Genomic DNA, 19,995 nt, shown 5'->3' with positions numbered 1-19,995 from the left:
CCAAGCTTTCGAAGTAACCAACAGCAACAACAACACTAAAACACATTTTTAAGATTTAGATAGAGATTTAATCTAAGTTAAAGATATGCTTTATGCCAAGAAAATGACTTCGAGCATTTTGTGGGAAAATAAATGTTTTGATATTATCTTCGAGCGATTCACAGGACTGGAGTCAGTATCTCAAAATGAAATAAACATGTTTGCGGTTCTGAGTCAGATATGTGAAGTGTGCTGTCTACAATACAGATGATTTTTTTATGTGATCCTTTGAAACCTTGTTTTGTTTCCTCTGACAGCACTGTTAATGTCTTTTCCCTAGATAAGTTGTAACTTAATCATCAGACAGCACGGATTTAAACTTGGATCATTTCTGGGCAAATACTTTTCTGACCAATTTTAATTTTACTTATCACATTTTGACATTTATCACCAGATGAGATGTATCTCTGTGGAAACTGGATGTGACTCCATTAATCTCTCCCTTTGGTATCACTACTTTTTCAGTTAATGTTGTTTCATATCCCAGGGTAGAGTAATTACACTGGTTTGGGAGTAAGTGTGTCGAACATCGAACACGTTTGGCTCATCACCACAAATTATACAGGAAGTGCTTGTCATAGCCTGAGTTGCTGCTACCCAGTCCCTAGTGGACTGACACGGGATATGTTGCTGAATCTTCAAAACCTTATAAACATTGATCTTACAGCATTCTTCTGAAACACACAATCTGTAATTTGCAAGCCCTCTGCATAAGTGTTATGTAATTTTGTGACATGGTACAAGTTTCAGCAATACATTACAAAAACATTCTTGCATAATTGAAATGCAGTATAGTCATATAGCGTAAGTTCTCATACATATGTAAGAATCCCTTGACACAAAATTGGTGTACTCTATGAGACTGGAATATTTGATGCATACACATGGGACATTTTCATTGATTAACCCCCCTAGGTCGGAGTATGCTGTAGTCATATTTTAATGTGATTATGTTATTTGAATACTAAAAGGAAGGGATTTCTCTGCTGACTAAAAACAATCAAGATCCGTGAAGGTTGAATTACATATCATGGCAGGTAAATATATTAGTTCCGAGTACACCATTTTTTAAGCCTGTCTGAAAATATTAGGTGCCAAACTCAATTGTGTTTGAGTGTAATTTGGGCCTTCTGTATTGAAAGCTGTAGGTATTTCAAGCGTATTCTGCTGCTATTGCCAATAAAGCTACATTTTGTCTTACATCGTACTTTAAAAGAAGAGTAAATAGCTTTGTTTTGTAACCTTTAAATAGGGCTTAAAAATGACCTTTATAATCACCTACTGCTGTCATTAACAGCAGGCCTGTTTCTCTCACAGAATAAGGTTATATTTAGATCTCATGATTGAAGAAATCTGGAGTCCCAGCTGTACAGGTTCCCTGGCTTGTTCTACATACATTTGCATAACAAATTAATTCTGATTACCATTAAGAAGTATTTTACTTGACCTAATATTAGGAGTATTTATTTATTTGTTTATGGAAGGACCAAAGCAGTCGATCATCATGCTTTGAAGCCTTTGAAGTTGGTCTTGGGTCATTGTGAGAAGAGTAAACAAATCAATTTTCAGTAAGTCTCAATTAAACTTGAAAATGCACACATGGTTTTGTGGCACAGGAGTTAATATGGTGAAAGGGTGAAAGGGTATTGCTTGTGTTGAGAAAGGGAAGCTATTTAAATGAAAACCGTATCTGGGAGCAGCTTGAAGTCTATTGTATTATGTGGAGAGGCAGGGACAGAAGATGCGTGTGTGTGCACACATGCATGCAAAATCAATAAGGTCACAGAGGCTTGGCATTTCCTTACAGACCCCGTCCATATGGTGGATAACACACACAGAGGTGTGACTAACGTGAGGGTTAGGAAGGAAGGAAAACCTTTGACTTAAGTTGGTATCCATTATTCTTTTGTGACTCTTCTTGATCATGAAGAATAGATCATCGCTGCAGAAATGGCAACACAGATTAGTGTTGGATTGGCTTCAGGGGTTTTAACACACTGGATGTGAAGTTCAGAAACTATTTATGACCTTTTACAGAGCTACAGACAGGCATGATTTATTTTTATTTTTGTGTAGCTCTCACATGTAGCACTACGTGGAAATGACTACGTGACAAACAACACACTCACAAAACAAATACAGTCATGCTACATCTCAGCAATGTGTGGGTTTAAAGGGTTTGGCACAACAGATAGATGAGAGAAACCTTGAGATCCTGTTTCAGCCAAACCTTCACAATGTAAAATTGCAACTCAGACTCTCTGTGCAACTGTCAGTCTGGCCTTTTGTGTTCTGTTTGACTAGAAAAACATTGTGTATGCGTACTGTATTGTGCCTTGTGTATTGGACCACTATAAACCCATATGCTGTTCTACAACAAATTAGATGCTGGTGCTTTTTCTTTTTCTTTTTTATCCCATATAGAGTATATCCAACTTCAAGTTTTTCAGTTTGTATAATCCCAATCATTCATCAGCGAGCAGGGAGTTTTTGGTAATTTGTTCTTACTGGAAAAGCTGAGTGTAAGGGAGATTAATTGCAAAGGTTTACTGCAGCAACCCCAATATATCAGAGTTATTAATGATGCATGAGGTAATTACAAAGGTGTCTCACTAAATAAAAGTTAGTTTACCTAGTCAACCCTTCTCATAAACTCACACACAATTATATGTTGTCTTGAGGATGTGAAAATGTTTGGACATGTGTGAAGAGACTTTCTTTTTCTTGAGAAAAATCTCTCTTTAATTCTAAATGTAATGTCGTGGAACAATTGAGTTTAGAGGGAGAGTTCACAGAGAAATTCTGAGCAGGACATTGATGCATATTTGCCGAAACCTTACCAATTTACTAATGTTCTTCATCTTATGTTGTAAGTCGCCCTGGATAAGGGCGTCTGCCAAGAAATAATAATAATAATAATAATAATAATAATAATAATAATAATAATCTTTCAGTACTGCTACCACACTCACAAGTACAGATGTAACTGATAAGACCAAGTAGAACTTTGCAAGTTATTGTAAAGTGGTAAAGTTGGTATCAAATTTCAGATTTGATGCCCGTCATGCACACACAAGTAAACAATTGTTTTTGTTTTATTACTAAGTACGTTCAATAATGGATTCATAAATAAAGTGACACGCCACACCCATCTGCTTTGTTTTCTAAACCTTTTTCTTGGCTTTGCTTTATACGTCATATCCATTGTTCTTTGAATTTTGCTCTATGGATAGAACTTACCCTTCAGCAAAACATATTTAACTCTGTTCTGTGGGAACTTCATTTTGATGTATTCATGCATACATAATCATGAAAACTATTGCCTTTGGTTAATGTAATAGTCTCTTAACCATTAACACCACGCCAAGCTTCATTTAGAAAAAAAAATCTGATATACACTCTCTTTTAAATGGGAAGCATTAGCATTTTGCTGCAGGTGTCAGCGGGGTGAAAGTCCGGTAAAACACTGGAGCCCCTGGTTCACAGAGTCACAGGAAGCGTCCCGAGTGGGAGTATCACTCTAATGAAATGTGTTAGTTCCTCGGCTCAGTTGGCTGTCCCTTGGGTATTCCTAGGCTATTAGTTGTCACTGGGTGTCTATTGTTTCCCTTCACCAGGGACACGGCAGCGGGAATATGACAGAGCTGAAACCTTGCCTGCGTTTGCCGAGAAGCACAACCCCAATAATGGCACACATGAGCATGTGCTCATCTGGGGAATCTCACACAAACCTGCCCTGAGGAAAAGCATCTCCGTGGACGAGCATTTGTTCCAGCCGCCGCACAAAGAACAACACAAGCTGCTCAGCAGGCTGGAGAGAGGCAGGAACAAGCTGAGGAACATACATGTGAGTAGCATGCTCTCAACTATTAGGAAAAAAGAGGGATGGAATTTGGATCAAGAGGCATTGGCTTTCTGTGAACTCTATCCTTGCTGTTTGCTGTTGTTGGTTTGGATACTACTTGGGTCCCCTTATTTTTAAATTTTTCTTCCTCCACGTGCGCTTGTTTGCAGGTAGTAATTCCTTTGGGTTTACTGGACTTTATACTTGCATATCTTTAGTACCTTGCTGTGTCATCTGCTGCTTTTGTCATCTAGGCAAAGCCTTACCAGCTCCCCCCCTTTCATTCCCTGGAGCTTATGGTGTTACTTGTTTTAAGCACTTAGTAGCACTGCCATGAAACATACTATGTGTGTTTTTGTGATTATTGAAAAATAAGGGGGAACGCATCTGCTTGAACCCTTGATGTTAAAGTATGTGGATTTATAGTATTTCATATTGATTTGGCCATTTCTTTCAATTTCAAAACTTTTTTTAGTTTGAATACATTTTGCTACATTGAATACATTGAAAGCAGTGGTTAACACAATGTGACATCATAACCCTGCATATTGAATTGTGTTAACTGATGACACATAGCATGCACACACACTGAAAAGGTAATATGAGTGTCCACTTTTGAAAGATCAGTGATCAGTATCGCTACAGTGCTTACCTCAAAAAAGCTTCTATGTATGTTAATCCTGTTCATGTTTTTATCGGTGGCAGCAGCTTGTTCGAAGCTCAAGACCATAACATTACTGTCTGAGGCAAATTCATCCTGAAAAGCTTGGCTGCGTGAGCTTTGTTTCTATGGGCAAAGCTGATTAATAAGCGTGGTCTTGTGAAAATGATCAGGGCTCTTACAGCACAATTATAGGAAAGTTAACAGCCTGAAATTACTTTGCAGAGTATTCCTGGAAGCAGATTGAAACGATTACCTATTACCCAGGATCCCGTAGGTTTTTGTTTGTGTTTTTTGCCAGTTTGTTCACTGGATAAAACCAAACCGTTTTTAAAGGTAATTGATACTGAATAATGCATGAAGACATTTAAAGCAGGTTACGTAAATTGTTTGTCCTAGAATAGGCCAATCTTCATATTTTGTCTCTCTGCTTCAGTCAAATACTGGCATGATGTTGTCTTAGGAAACTATAACATCTGCCATGCATTAAATACAAAGTACAGGTTACCAAAGAGCACACGAGAAATTAGGCATGGGAAACCACACATACCAATAAAGGGGCTAAATGGATCTTTCTTATAAGCACAGAAACACACACACAAACTTAAAAAAAAGTGTTTAGCCTCTTTTGTGTTCATTGAAATGGTTTATTTATGCTAATATTCACCTCTCAAGGTGCCCTGAAGGCATGGAATGAATTAAAACATAAATTGTAGTTAATCTTATGGGAGGAATCTACAATGTATAAGTTCTGTTTGACCTATTACAGTTATGTTATTGTAAGAGGTATATCAACCAGTGAAAAAACAAATATGAAACAATGGCATATTATCTCTTCATAGAGAAACTCTTGGGTTTGTTGTCCACAGAGTGGCAAGTTTTTTATTGAGGTTTTAAAATTTTATGCATCCAGCCTCCAGTCAGTGCTTACTGTTAGCATGGGCTGCTATTGCACTTTTCAAAAACAATTAAATGACTGGATTAAGGAAAAAAACGGAATGTACTTAATCCACGCTTAAAGGATGAGTGATGGTTTTCACTGAATAAACTGACTTTTTGGTGTTTTGGTTGAAAAAAATTAAATGCATAATGATGTTTTTAGCATTTACATTGGAGTAAAGCAATAATGATCATCTAAGTAAGTTTAATGCCATGAAAATAAAGGCAAACATTGAAGGTCAGCACGAGAAGCCACATCAGTGTATGAGATGAAGTCTTGAAAGATATTCTGGTTAGTCATTTGAAGAACAATATTAGGAAAATAAAAAACGAACATACATTCTTAAATTACAGGAATTCTCAAGGGTGTTTTTTTTTAATGAATTGAGTTGTCATCATTAATACAGTATTAATTAATAATTTAGTACAGGATACTGCTTTCCATATGGTGTTACTATGAAATATAGCAAATAAGAAGTTGCCTAAGGGGGGGGGTTAAATTTAATCTTACAGTTCTGTGTCTAATAGTTTTTATCACAGTTCCTGAATTTACCGTGATATGCGTACACTCATATAATCATATAATTTTATTATAATTATGATCTTTGTATTAGTTTTGTACACACATGTTGTCTTTAGTGCATGTTAAGGTAAATTACTTTCAATGTTGATAATGTAGAAACAAATCTCAATATGATATAATTGACTGTAAAATCCCAAAAACGTGACAAGGATGTATTGCAATTACACTATGTAACACAATTTTTGTCCCTGGGTAGTAATTGTTATTTCCTAATTTCTTATGCCTCAGAAGTATAGAAAATGGCTATTATTCCCCACAAACTTTGCTTTTGTGACCAGGACAGTGATATTTTGAAATGTAACTATTTCCAATGAGAAAACATTTGTGTCTTTTTGTTGAGTAGTAAATACAGTATAATCGTAAATCTCGAAAAACTACTAATTGGAAATAGTTACATTTCAAAATATCAATCAGAATTGTTATCAGAATTGTTCCTTTACTCATTTTAGAAAAAAGATGGACTAGCACAATCAATATGTCAGTTGAGGGGATGACTGCTGTTTGAGAATGACCTGTTATTTACATTACAGCTGTGTTCAAGCATTCGAATGCTCTGAAAGAGGTTTTCCTTTAACCTTCAAATAGTGCTGTCAAAACACTCGTTATTTAACTTTTTCTGTTTTTAGAAACATGCTTGTCTATAGCCATAAATAGCTTTCTTGTGATTACTTGTTAGGTTGGTAATGCACTGGCCCTCTAAAGGCAATATATTATTGAGGGACAATATTTTGCGGCAGCTGCTGTGGTAATGAATGCTTTCTTCACAAATATATAAAGACACAATATTGTCTGAAAGTGCTCCTATTCAGGAACTCGAAAATCAACAAGATGGCTGACTGCGAGGGAATTAGATGTATTTATATATTTTGGATAGGCGTGGCTGTTAAAGATAATGTTTGACTTTCATCCATTAATCTTTCTGCAAACAAAGCTTCATTCAACAAGCAAAAAGTCAGTATATATTACCAGCCCCATCTAACAAAAAAGAAAAGAAGCATATTGCCCTGACCTGAGAATTGACACCCAAGTGAAGAAAAAACAAAGCTTAATACCATTTATAGTTGAATTTAATTCCCCATCAGAATAGTCAATTTAAATATAATTCTGATATGTTTTTTTTTTTAACTTACTTTTATTTCATTGTAATTCAATACTATTTTAGTAGTAGACAGTATGTTTTTGGTAGGCCAATGCTGTTACACAGTTTAACAACATTGACTCTTTATCATTAATCTGATATTCTTTGTGCTCTCTATTGCCACTGCCAAGATAGAGAGATTCCATCGTGTCATGACAGTGCTATTGCTCAAGTGGCAGCAATTGTGGTTTTAGCATGTGCAGATTTTATATGCTTTTAGTACTGTATACTGCATAGGAATTTAATCTACAGCTAATATAGAACCAAGTTTAATGCACAGAGGTTTCTTTTGAATGTATGTCTTATGCACATATAAGTGCTATTTAACTCCTGATTTGCCAAAAATTAGGGTTTTCTTTAGTATTTGGTCTTCAAAGCCTTGGGCTATATTACTGTATGCTGTGCTGTATGAAATGTAGATGCTCGACAACCACAGGGAATTGTAATGTTCTAGTAAGTCTGAAGTTTAATGCTGGACTTCCAGATCTTCACACCTATATTAAAATACAAAATTAATGTAATGGTTAATATTCTTAAGGGTATCAGTCAGTCTCTTTGTTTCTATTTCAGTATGACATCATGTTCTTTCACGCCCAATGTGTTGTCAGGCTATTGATGGCAGATTAGTTGCTCTTCTCTGCTTAACTCACATGGATTGATGTATTGCTGCTGAATGGGTCTGCTTTATAAACACTTAAATGCATGTTCTCATTCTTGAGAGTGGGGAAAGAACCATGCAATGTATTAAAAGTATGAAAAGTCACTTTGGATTAAGCCTTGTTGCGGCATGCGTTGCCTTTACATGACTGGAATGCATCATTTCATATGCAATCATCTTGTACTTTTTGTTCAGTGTATTTACACTTCATGGAATAATGAAGCATGTAAGTAGGTTATACAAAAGGAAAATGCATTCAATCATATGCTTTTAGTTTACCAATAACCCCAGGCTATTATATGTAATAAGCAAAAGATAATTATTAGGAATCTCGGATTACATACATTTAAGAAATACTTTATTAAACTTTATTAAATGGTCAGCTTCTATGCCTGGGTCAGATTCACAGTGACTAAATTATTTGTATTTGTTCATGTTATTGAAGGTTGGTCTATTTTAATTAAATTACTCAGAAATGGCTCACTTTGGGTGAAAACAATAGGCTGTGTTAAAAAAAATCCTGAAATGTATGGTAAATTTCACATTACTGGGGGATTTGGAAAGAATAATGGATGAAAAACTTTGTGTCATTGTTTTTCAGACCAAAATGGGTGTAAAGCCACCAAAAATATTGTGTAGTGCTGTGGCATTTCTTCCAGTCACTGCATGTACTCTAGTGTCAAGTAAAGTATTATATAAAGTGGATGAAAATAATGTTTTATCACTTACATAAAGCTTTAAAACTGCAATATAGAGAACAGAACATTCCACTGTAGAAAATGTAAAGTGGGTATAGAATCTTGTTATAAAAATGTTCAAGGTTTTTAAGGGTTATGCATGAATCACTAGTACAATATGTTCTACAGAGAGTACAGTGAATAGTGACAGCACACTGTACTTTTCTTTAAACTAAATTTGATTTGCTATTATTGCTATTTCCTTCCACCCTTTTCACTTAAATTTACATTTTAATTAAACGCTGTCTTTTACAAAATAAAAAAGAGATTACAAAAGCATATTTATTGAGGACATGAGTCATTTTTATTACGCTTTAAATGTTAATGCTTGAATTTCCCTGTCTTTGCTCATAGTCCTCAATTGACATTTCATGAATATCCTGTTGAATAATAACAAGACAATTTTCTTTGTTTTCCTTTTAAGTATACTATTTGTATTATTTTAAATAAAATGATATATTATTGAACGGTGTACTATAGTAAGAAATTGAAGCCATCATTGTAAGGCACACATAATGGTGCAGGATACAAATATAGTTAACAATAAATAATTAATACACATATTGTCATAACACTTTATGTACTGCTGACAACTCCAAAATGTTTTTCAGTTTAAAAAATATTAATGGGGCGCAATTTGACAAAAAACATAAATGTAAACATTGTTTATTGTATAGTAAATGGAAAACTTTTGTATCAGAAGCATTTGAGACTTGCTCTTCCTGAAATAATGCACACTTTGAGGGATATGACCTTGTGACCCTTAGCAATAAAAACTTAAAACTAAGACCATTAGTCGCAAACTTAAAAAAATAAATAGTGTCTGTATACCAGTTAAAATACCAAGCCGCTTCTATAAAGAAATAAAATAACATTGTAACACAATTCCACATGCATTTTTGCATGTTCCCAAAAAAATGTAAATGTGGAACAGTGGAGCATTGTTTTCTGCAAAACATTATTTTAGTGGTTCTAAAGTCTGAAATACATTTTCTTAGTCTCATTACGATTCTGTAATATCCCAGATTCATGAGGTGTCCTATAATTCTCTTGAGAAATTAAATCAAAATTATTTTCATGCCTCACTTGAATCTTTTATTATTAGCAGCAGCAACGTGAGAATTATATTGTGCCACATTATAGCGTTTATATAACTTTTCTGTTGTTTACTGTTATGAGAAGCAAAACTTTGTATGTTACAAATGGCATTATCAAAGCAATAGCCTTCTTAGGGCAGTTCTGAAAATCACACAGTGTCAACTGTAAAGCTTTGTCTCCAACCAGTTTCTCAGGGCTAAATATTATATAGAAAACTCCCCCTGGGTTTTCTCTTTGACAAAGAAGTGTGGTTCTGAATATGTATTGCCTGGGAGAGCTACACTGTGAACATGTATATGATTACAAAACACTTACTATGATGAAGATGAAGATTGAATTGGATTTTATTAAAAGCAATGCTATGTCAACCTTTTCAACTTCTGCACAACCCCTACTCTTATCAATTAGCTTAGTAAGCAACACATATGAGACTCCCAGTTTGAATCTGGATAAGTGCATAGGACTATTATCTGAAAAGGCAGAGTATTTCCACTATTAGTCTCTAATAAAGCAAGGGAATTCATTTTGAAAGATTGTGTTGCACATTTTTTGGAATATGTGATTTATTAGTTTAAGCCACAGGGATAACTAAGTGCATATTATTTATAGATGAATGATACATAACTTTCTAGAAATGCTCGGGTATCATTATAAAACATATTCCAAATTTGCGGTTATCCTAGAAAGCCTTCTACAGACAACTCATGAATTTTCAATCTGCTAGATAACTCAGAAAGAGTTTATAGAGCCCTGCTGTCAGGGGATCCAGTTTTGTTTTCTTATGGTACACAACAGGTACATTTATCACAAAATAACATAATAGCAAAGTAACAAAGTAATACATTTAGCAGATGCTTGTATTTTAAAGCTCTTTAAAGAGATAAGGGGGTGAACTTTGAGGTAACATATCTGAAACTAAACAAAATAGCTATGCATTTGATGGGGATAAATCATAGTGTCCTTTTTGTATTGTGAGATGACTGGAAGTTAGGTGTACAGAGTGCTACAGTTACAGTAAATATGTGGGAGGATTCTGGGGCAGCTTTTAATACTGGAGTAGGAAGTGTGAGGTTCTTGCATTTATTTAAATAATTATATATTTCTCAAAATATCTTTTATGTTGGAACTGTTGAATTTATGCTCTGTAAAGTTGTTTATTATTATTATTATTATTATTATTATTATTATTATTAATAATAATAATAATAATAATAATAATAATAATAATAATAATATTTTCTGCATTGGTTTTCATAACACAGAGGTATATAGGATTCTGTTACCTTCTGTTCCAATATCAACCTCAGTAAAGAAGTGGGAGAACATTCTCATAGTGGGGATAAGGTGTTATATGAAGATATACAGACGTGCTCAAATGTGTTGGTACCCTTACAGCTCATTGAAATAATGCTTCATTCCTCCTGAAAAGTTATGAAATTAAAAGCTATGGCATCATGTATACTTGCATGCCTTTGGTATGTCATAGAATAAAGCAAAGAAGCTCTGAAAAGAGATGAATTATTGCTCATTCTACAAAGATATTCTAAAATGGCCTGGACACATTTGTTGGTACCCCTTAGAAAATATAATACATAATTGGATTATAGTGATATTCCAAACTAATTAGTTTCTTTAATTAGTATCACACGTCTCCAATCTTGTAATCAGTCAGTCAGCCTATTTAAATGGAGGAAAGTAGTCACTGTGCCGTTTGGTATCATTGTGTGCACCACACTGAACATGGACCAGAGAAAGCAAAGGAGAGAGTTGTCTGAGGAGATCAGAAATACAATAATAGACAAGCATGGTAAAGGTAAAGGCTACAAGACCATCTCCAAGCAGCTTGATGTTCCTGTGACAACAGTTGCAAATATTATTAAGAAGTTCAAGGTCCATGGAACTGTAGCCAACCTCCCTGGGCGAGGCCGCAAGAGGAAAATCGACCCCAGATTGAACAGAAGGATAGTACGAATGGCAGGAAAAGAACCAAGGATAACTGCCAAAGAGATACAAGCTGAACTCCAAGGTGAAGGTATGTCAGTTTCTAATTCAAAGAAAAGAACACCATACCTACAGTGAAACATGGAGGAGGCTCGGTTATGTTTTGAGGCTGCTTTGCTGTGTCTGGCAAAGGGTGCCTTGAATCTGGACAGGGCACAATGAAATCGCAAGACTATCAAGGCATTCTGGAGCGAAACGTACTGCCCAGTGTCAGAAAGCTCTGTCTCAGTCACAGGTCATGGGTCCTCCAACAGGATAATGAGCCAAAACACACAGCTAAAAGCACCCAAAAATGGATAAGAACAAAACATTGGACTGTTCTGAAGTGGCCTTCTATGAGTCCTGATCTGAATCATATCGAACATCTATGGAAAGAGCTGAAACTTGCACTCTGGAGAAGGCACCCATCAAACCTGAGACAGCTGGAGCAGTTTGCTCAGGAAGAGTGGGCCAAACTACCTGTTAACAGGTGCAGAAGTCTCATTGAGAGCTACAGAAAATGTTTGATTGCAGTGATTGCCACAAAATATTAGGTTGAGGGTCCCATCATTTTTGTCCAAGCCATTTTCATTTGTTTTATTATTTACAATATTATGTTGAAAAACAAAATCAAAAGCAAAGTCTGATTTCTATTAAATATGGAATAAACAATGGTGGATGCCAATTACTTTTGTCAGTTTCAAGTTATTTCAGAGGAAATTGTGCTTTCTTTGTTTTTTGTGGAGGGGTACCAACAAATTTGAGCACGTCTGTATTAAGTATATATTATCATTTGAAGACACTGTCAATGGTTTGTTGGATGAAGATCTCCCTACAATCTCGATAAGTGACTCACTGCAATGACCAGGTGTGGATATCTATATATAATCTCAGGAGGTATAATTCAGATGCATTGATTTGTCAGTTTTTGAGCAGCGTAGTTCCCTTTGGTCCCACTAGCTCTTAGGGACTTTGGGTCCAGTGCCTATAAATGGTGACTGTTGATGACATAAGTGTTACTGGGAGGTTAAGATCGGTTGGCAAGTTATCACAATTTTCTCTAGGGGGCTTTTCTGAGCAGCAATCTTCAAAGCAGCTTTCCAGACCCAATGAATATGCATGTTGGAGTCATTGCTGAGCATATCATAATCTGTCTTTACATATTCAGATGTCGGGAGTGATGCGCTGAATGTGCATTCTCCACAAGGGGCTGAGACTTTCTGTTATTTGGAATTTGGAGATATCTTCATAATGTTTAACAGATTAGATACTGGTATAGAAGCAATCATTACGTTTGAAGATACTTGTAATGTAAACTGTAGTGCTAAGACATAAAACACTCCAAATATATAGCCTAGATCTGAATCACTGGATTTACACTATAAAGCCCGGGACACACCAGCGTGTCACGTCGCGTCCAGATTTCTCCCAGAACAATTTTAGACGTGACGCTTGAGAGACGCCTGGCTCTCGACCAATGGCAGTCCAGTTATAGTGGTGATATCACTCAGAATATTGTACATTATGGCACAGATGTATTAAAGGAAAGGAAAGGAAGTTGATCCATAGAGCCTATAATTAATGTATCTCCCTTCTCCACACCCACCGGAGTTTATATCTTATTAAACTCTATAATCGCTAATCGGCCGGGAGATTTGTTTTAACTGGGAGGTGGGTCCAGTTCAAAACAGGACATAAAGCACACGCAAACAAAAATGAGCACACACAAACAAAAAATGTACTCATAAATGTTTAAATACACACAGAACAAATTATTGTTAAACTAAGCCAATGTTAGAAATGTCACAACAAATGGTCAGTCAGATGTGTGTCTGACAGCTCTGAGGAAAGTTATCTCAAGCGAGTGTAAAACCTTTTTAGAGACGGTGTTGTCGAATTTTGTTGTTTTCATCCAGCTTTTCTAATTAGATAATGCGCATTATAATGCTTGGATGAAAACATGGCTTTGTGTTTCCCCATTGCATATTGTAACGGCCACCAGGGGGCTGGAGCCACCCAGCCTCATTAGTATGCGTGCCATGCGCAAGGGCTGCTGGGAATCTCGAAAACTGTTACAATATTAACTTTTGAAAATAAAACTAAGCGTCCTTGTACATAATTGAATTGTCTTGAACCACTTTTTCGTTACATGAGGTTGCCTACACCAGGGGTTCCCAAACTTTTTTGACCCAGGGACCCCTTTGCTGGGGAGGGGGGTGGGTGCTGATGGTAAAAACATGCAAGAGCTGCGGGGGTGGGGGTGGGGACTGAAGGTATTTTCGCCGGAGTGCCAGACCGCTTTTTTTTTTTTTTTTTTAACTCTTTTTTTGGTTTCGGTGGGATATTTTGCCGCGGACCCCCTTTGGGTCGCAGACCCCAGTTTGGGAACCTCTGGCCTACACAACAGTTTTAGAACAAGATATTTAAAAGTAGAACTGCCGACATTCCGTACTACATACAGTCGCCTCGCCGAATCCACATGATGTGCGACTGCTTAATTAAACAGCTGTATGATGACAATGAAAAACTAGGATTTAGATAATCCTTAAGTTTTACATATGAACATCTCACATAACACTTTCAGGGCAGAAAGGCTGCATTTACGTTTGAAAATTTTAGTTTTTTTTTTTTTTTTACAAAACGAACGCACATAAACATGAAACAATAATAATACAATAAAATAATCTGGTGTAGAAATCGGTATGCTCATATCTAAGCAGACGTATACAATTATAAAACATAAATAACCAGTTAACCAGTTAAAACAAAATATACCATCTTTTGCAATGTGCAATGCATTGAAATGGCTCCGTCTATTACAACTGTGTATCAGTGCAGAAAATGCACTTTTCAACACTGCACTACACTAATATAAAACAATTCCCATTCATGATCAAACAGGTGACTGCAGGCATTGATCCAGAGACCCGGGTTTGCAACGTAATCAGGATTGAGTTCCAAAGAAAAGTTAGAAACTTGCTGAGCCGATCAGGACAGGCAGAAGAGAGCTATATCAGGTCCGCTAATAAAATAAATAATGATAATAATAATGAATATATGATGTATAGAAAATTACGTGTTTCAGCAATCAACACGATTATAAATATTTCACAATCAATAATTTGCCTTGTACAAAGCCGCCTACCCAGCAGTCAAAATACATTAGAAACAACATTGTTTCAACGTCATATTTCAACGTTGAATATACATTGAAAATTGATTGGATTTGCAAATGGAATCGACGTTGAATTTTCAACGTTGGATCAACTTGGAATAATCTACATTGATTCAACGTTAGATAGGCAATGTATATTCAACGTTGAAATTTAGTTGCAAATTGGTTGGATTTGCAAATGGAATCAATGTCGAATTGTCAACATTCCTTCAACAATTTAATCAGCAAATGCAAACAACCACAGAAAGAGGGAGAGTCAGTGATGACAGATAACGTGATTAATCTGGGGGGAGAAGAAAAGAAAATAACTAAAATACACTTTCTTGAGGTTAACTATACAAAAACAGTAGAGGAAAAAACACAGGATGAACGTAGATTGAAAACTCCAAACATCGTTTTTTTGGCTGAAATTACTTTATTGTCATGTGTTAGAAGAGAGACAGTACCCTGCACATATTTTGTAGAAAATAACACAAAATGTGTCATAGTACTATTAACACATTTTTTGTGTAGAATTTCTACACATTACTTCTAAGAGTGTATATTAAACCACCTGACAAACAGATTTAAAAAATGCTATGAATCTTTTTAAAACTAGTTCCATGCAAATTATGGTTACAGAGCACTTTTATACACACTCACAGTTTTTCCAATATGTTGTATACAGGTCTCCAGTTGAATTAAAGTTGAAGTAAAAAAAAACAAAAAAAAACAATGCACTGAGATTTTTCAAGTATCGTCAACGGTCACTGATAAAATATTTTAATTGTAGTTACTATTTTGATAATACATTTGATTAATGCACACATAATACAATTTTGTTATCCTGCACTGGGAAGGGTACAGAAACAATTCTGCAGCATTGAAGGTCCCAATGAGCACAGTGGCCTCCATCATCCGTAAATGGAAGAAGTTTGGAACCACCAGGACTCTTCCTAGAGCTGGCCGCCCGGCCAAACTGAGCTATCGGGGGAGAAGGGCCTTAGTCAGGGAGGTGACCAAGAACCCGATGGTCACTCTGACAGAGCTCCAGCATGTCTCTGTGGAGAGAGGAGAACCTTCCAGAAAAACAACCATCTCTGCAACACTCCACCTATCAGGCCTATATGGTAGAGTGGCCAGACGGAAGCCACTCCTCAGTAAAAGGCACATGACAGCCCACCTGGAGTTTGCCAAAAGGCACCTGAAGGACTCAGACCATGAGAAACAAAATTCTCTGGTCTGATGAAACAAAGATTGAACTCGTGTCTGGAGGAAACCAGGCACCACTCATCACCTGGCCAATACCATCCCTACAGTGAAGCATGGTGGTGGCAGCATCATGCTGTGGGGATGTTTTTCATTGGCAGGAACTGGGAGACAAGTCAGGATCGAGGGAAAAATGAATGCAGAAATGTACAGAGACATCCTTGATGAAAACCTGCTCCAGAGCGCTCTGGACCTCAGACTGGGGCGAAGGTTCATCTTCCAACAGGACAACGACCCTAAGCACACAGCCAAGATAACAAAGAAGTGGCTACAGGACAACTCTGTGAATGTCCTTGAGTGGCCCAGCCAGAGCCCAGACTTGAACCCGATTGAACATCTCTGGAGAGATCTGAAAATGTCTGTGCACCGACGCTCCCCATCCAACCTGATGGAGCTTGAGAGGTCCTGCAAAGAAGAATGGGAGAAACTGCCCAAAAATAGGTGTGCCAAGCTTGTAGCATCATACTCATACTCATCATACTCAAAAAGACTTGAGGCTGTAATTGGTGCCAAAGGTGCTTCAACAAAGTATTGAGCAAAGGCTGTGAATACTTATGTACATGTGCTTTTTTTGTTTTTTATTTTTAATACATTTGCAAAGATTTCAAACTAACTTCTTTCATGTTGTCATTATGGGGTATTGTTTGTAGAATTTTGAGGAAAATAATTAATTTAATCCATTTTGGAATAAGGCTGTAACATAACAAAATGTATATATATGTTTTATTTATTAAGGGGAATTTTGCGCATTGTTTTACCATGTCACTCAAAATACACCCATGAAAAAAGTACCTACTGGGGAAATACATTTGTTTGAGAGGATATTGTGTTTGTTATCTGGGGGTCTGATTGATTGTTTTGACTGTCACGACGTCTATTCAACCTGAAAGCAATGTATATTTCGACGTTGATTAATCATTAACAAAACCACGTTAAATAGTAGTTGATAGTTGTTGATCCACGTCGCAACTAGATTTCAACCACGAAACAACGTTGAAATTACGTTGAGTGCCTGCTGGGTAGCACATATTGTTAGTAGCCTATGCTGTTAATAAAAAGTGTATTAATAATTAAACTGATGTATTGAAACAATTCAGAATATGCTAGTGCGTTTTCTTTTATATATTTGAATTGGGGAAAAAAATGGTTTGTAAAAAATCTAAGTGGCTGGTAAAATTGCTAATCCACCAGCCAGTGTGGATGTATTAATTTCCCACCCTGGGTTCTTCCACCTCCTCCTCATCTGTTGATGATTCATTGGGGTTTTCCTAAAATACTGACATTCATTTTTATTTTAGTTTTTTGTGCAATGGAATGGAATATCTGCCTTTTGATGCTTGGGAGAAGCGTTGGTGTCGCACTGTCCGCGGGGTGTCAAGTTTGAAGCGATGCGCTGGTGTGTCCCAGGCTTAGTAGTAATACAGATTTTATAATGTTCTTTTCATAAAGTTTTAGTTTAATGCTAGATCATAATTATCTAGCCTCCAGAGAAATTTTAAAAGTCTTTGTACTTACTGTTACATTTATCTAACTTTCCATCCCACTCAGAAGTGTGTTTTAAAAAATGTGTCTTTCCAATTTTGTCATAATGCTTTCTACTTGTGTACCTTGTAAAGTATATCTTGGTATTTTGTCATCGTCCTGGAAAGAAAAAAGCCGTTTTTTGTCAGAGATGTGACTGTAGGCGTTGTACACATTTGTTAGCATGCATATTTTAAAAACCTGTCTATGTAATTGTCAGATGGGAATTTCTGGAACTAAAGACAATGGCAAGAACCATTTTCAGTTACTGTCTTTCTCTTGTCTTAACAATAGAAACCCTCTATTCAAACTTCAGTGTTACTGTTTGTCAGTCACAATCTTATGTAATTCATTGAAGGAGGCTAGTGACACTTTAAATTATGAATGTTGTGCCAAGTATTGTGCTTGTCTATATCTGTGTTGCACTAATTCTGCAGTTTTATTTTAGGCCCAAGAGACACTTTCAATAACATGCTTAAACTTACATTTCCTCAGTTTCATGTGGCTTGATTAAAAAATCAGAACAATGCATGTAAGCCACAAGGCTCTGAAATATTTAAAAAATATGATTTCTCCTTTACAATTTCTTTTCATCCACATTATTTATGGTTGTGCGTGTGTGAGAAGGTGTACTGAAATTGTCATTTAGCATGTGTTGACTGCCTCTGCCAAAGCAGAAGATGTAATTGCAAAACAATTTCCATGGTTCGAATTGTTTTCTTTTATTTTGTTTAGTTTTTTGGGATCTGGGGAAGGAATGCCGGTTTGGTTATAACTTTCCAAGGAAGGTCATGACGTTCTGGATGAATTGTCAGGTAAATAAACTCTAATTGCGACATGGCGGAGGAAGACAAAGTGACGCAAACATTCCAGCATTCTTTCTGTTTCTTGTGCAGTCAGATCTCAGCTGGAAAATCGAGCTGGATATGTGCTTTTGTTAGGTAGAGCCAGAAGCCCTTGGTTTGTACAAAAGTAAAATGTGAATTATTTAAAATCAAAATAGGGCAACTGGAAATGTAGATGCGTATAGGCAGAATAATGTAAATTTTTTTCTATTAAACCACTTATGCTCATACAGTATTTGGGGAAATAAGTGTGCTTAGTTGCATGATTAATCTGTATATTTTAACTTTTGATTCAATGGTTCGCTTTTATTGTTATCCACATCGAGAGAGACACTAATGGAGCTGATTATAATGAAATAGACAACTAGTTACCCTGGATGCTGATTTCTACAATGTGTGGCAGGATAACATATTCATATGTAACAGGCAATATTCTAGATGCAGCATTTGACTAATGGTATATATCATGATATAATCAAATTTGACCTGTTGACTCCTATTGCTGCCCTGGCTTTCAAATGTAATTTACAAATCACTGCTTTTTGTATAAATCGGTTGTTTTGAATCCGAACCCCGCCCCCCACAACAGCGAAGATACTCCTTTCTAAGTGATTAGCTTCTAGAAGAACAAGATGTTGCACCGCTTTGGTCTTGTCACTCTCACTCATAGTTGCCTTTACTACTAGTACCTTGTGTGACTAAAGTCATGGTGTGGTTCGTCAAATGCTGTTTATTATGAGAGTATCAATTTGGACATTACATGTTCAATTAGTTAGTTTAAATAGTTTTGTTATTAAAAAAAATGCAGTTCGAACCATAGAGCATACATATATTTTAGAACATTATATATTTCATATAATAGCTTTTTTGATTTGTTCAAATTAACACACCAATATATTTTAATAAACTTATGTTTATTTGTGATCTGTTATCTCACCAACTGTGAGTGTTTTTTACAGCTTTGTCTGAATATAATTAACAAGGAAAATATCAAGCTGAACAGCCTACATTAAATCAATAATCAACATTTCAGTGCTTTTTCTCTTGATGTCAGCCTTACAAACACCTCAGAACTTTGTATAGGACTGGGCAGACTTTAAAACTGCTCATTCTACTTTATTTTTTTTTAACTATATAACATCTGATATCATCAAAGATATGTCTATAGTGTTATTGCAGAGGATACAATAAATATTTGAGAAAGGTAGACATATTTTTGTAAAAGTGCTCATAATAAAGAAAAGCATCCCACATGAGTTTTGTTTAAAATTTCTTTTTTTGTATATTGAATTAGTACATGTATACATACTCCAAGAACTGTAGATTAGATTAATAGAATTGCCAAAAAGTTATATTTTTTACTGTATATTTAAACACCCATAGAGAAACATTCAAAGCCTTGTGCTTCAGTGCAAAATTCTTATAATAGTGAACACCTATTTTTACACCACCATTTTGATGTTTTTCCGACTTTTGGTGCCTCATTACAAATGTTTGCCTATCCAAATACATTGAGACAATATAGTCCA

General features: G+C 35.9%; 1 protein-coding gene across 1 annotated transcript in view; it reads left to right on the top strand.

Moving 5' to 3' along the window:
* LOC136750576 (ankyrin repeat and fibronectin type-III domain-containing protein 1-like) overlaps positions 1 to 19,995 on the top strand; it is a 124,587-nt gene that overhangs the window by 44,531 nt on the left and 60,061 nt on the right. Inside the window, exon 6 of the mRNA XM_066705715.1 lies at positions 3,657 to 3,886. Coding sequence (XP_066561812.1) covers positions 3,657 to 3,886 — 230 coding nt within the window. The remainder of the gene's footprint in view (positions 1 to 3,656; positions 3,887 to 19,995) is intronic.

This window comes from Amia ocellicauda, chromosome 5 (assembly GCF_036373705.1).
Source record: "Amia ocellicauda isolate fAmiCal2 chromosome 5, fAmiCal2.hap1, whole genome shotgun sequence".
NCBI classification, from domain to species: Eukaryota; Metazoa; Chordata; class Actinopteri; order Amiiformes; family Amiidae; genus Amia; species Amia ocellicauda.
Note: the sequence above shows the minus strand (reverse complement) of the source record. Positions and strands in the feature narration are given on the sequence as shown.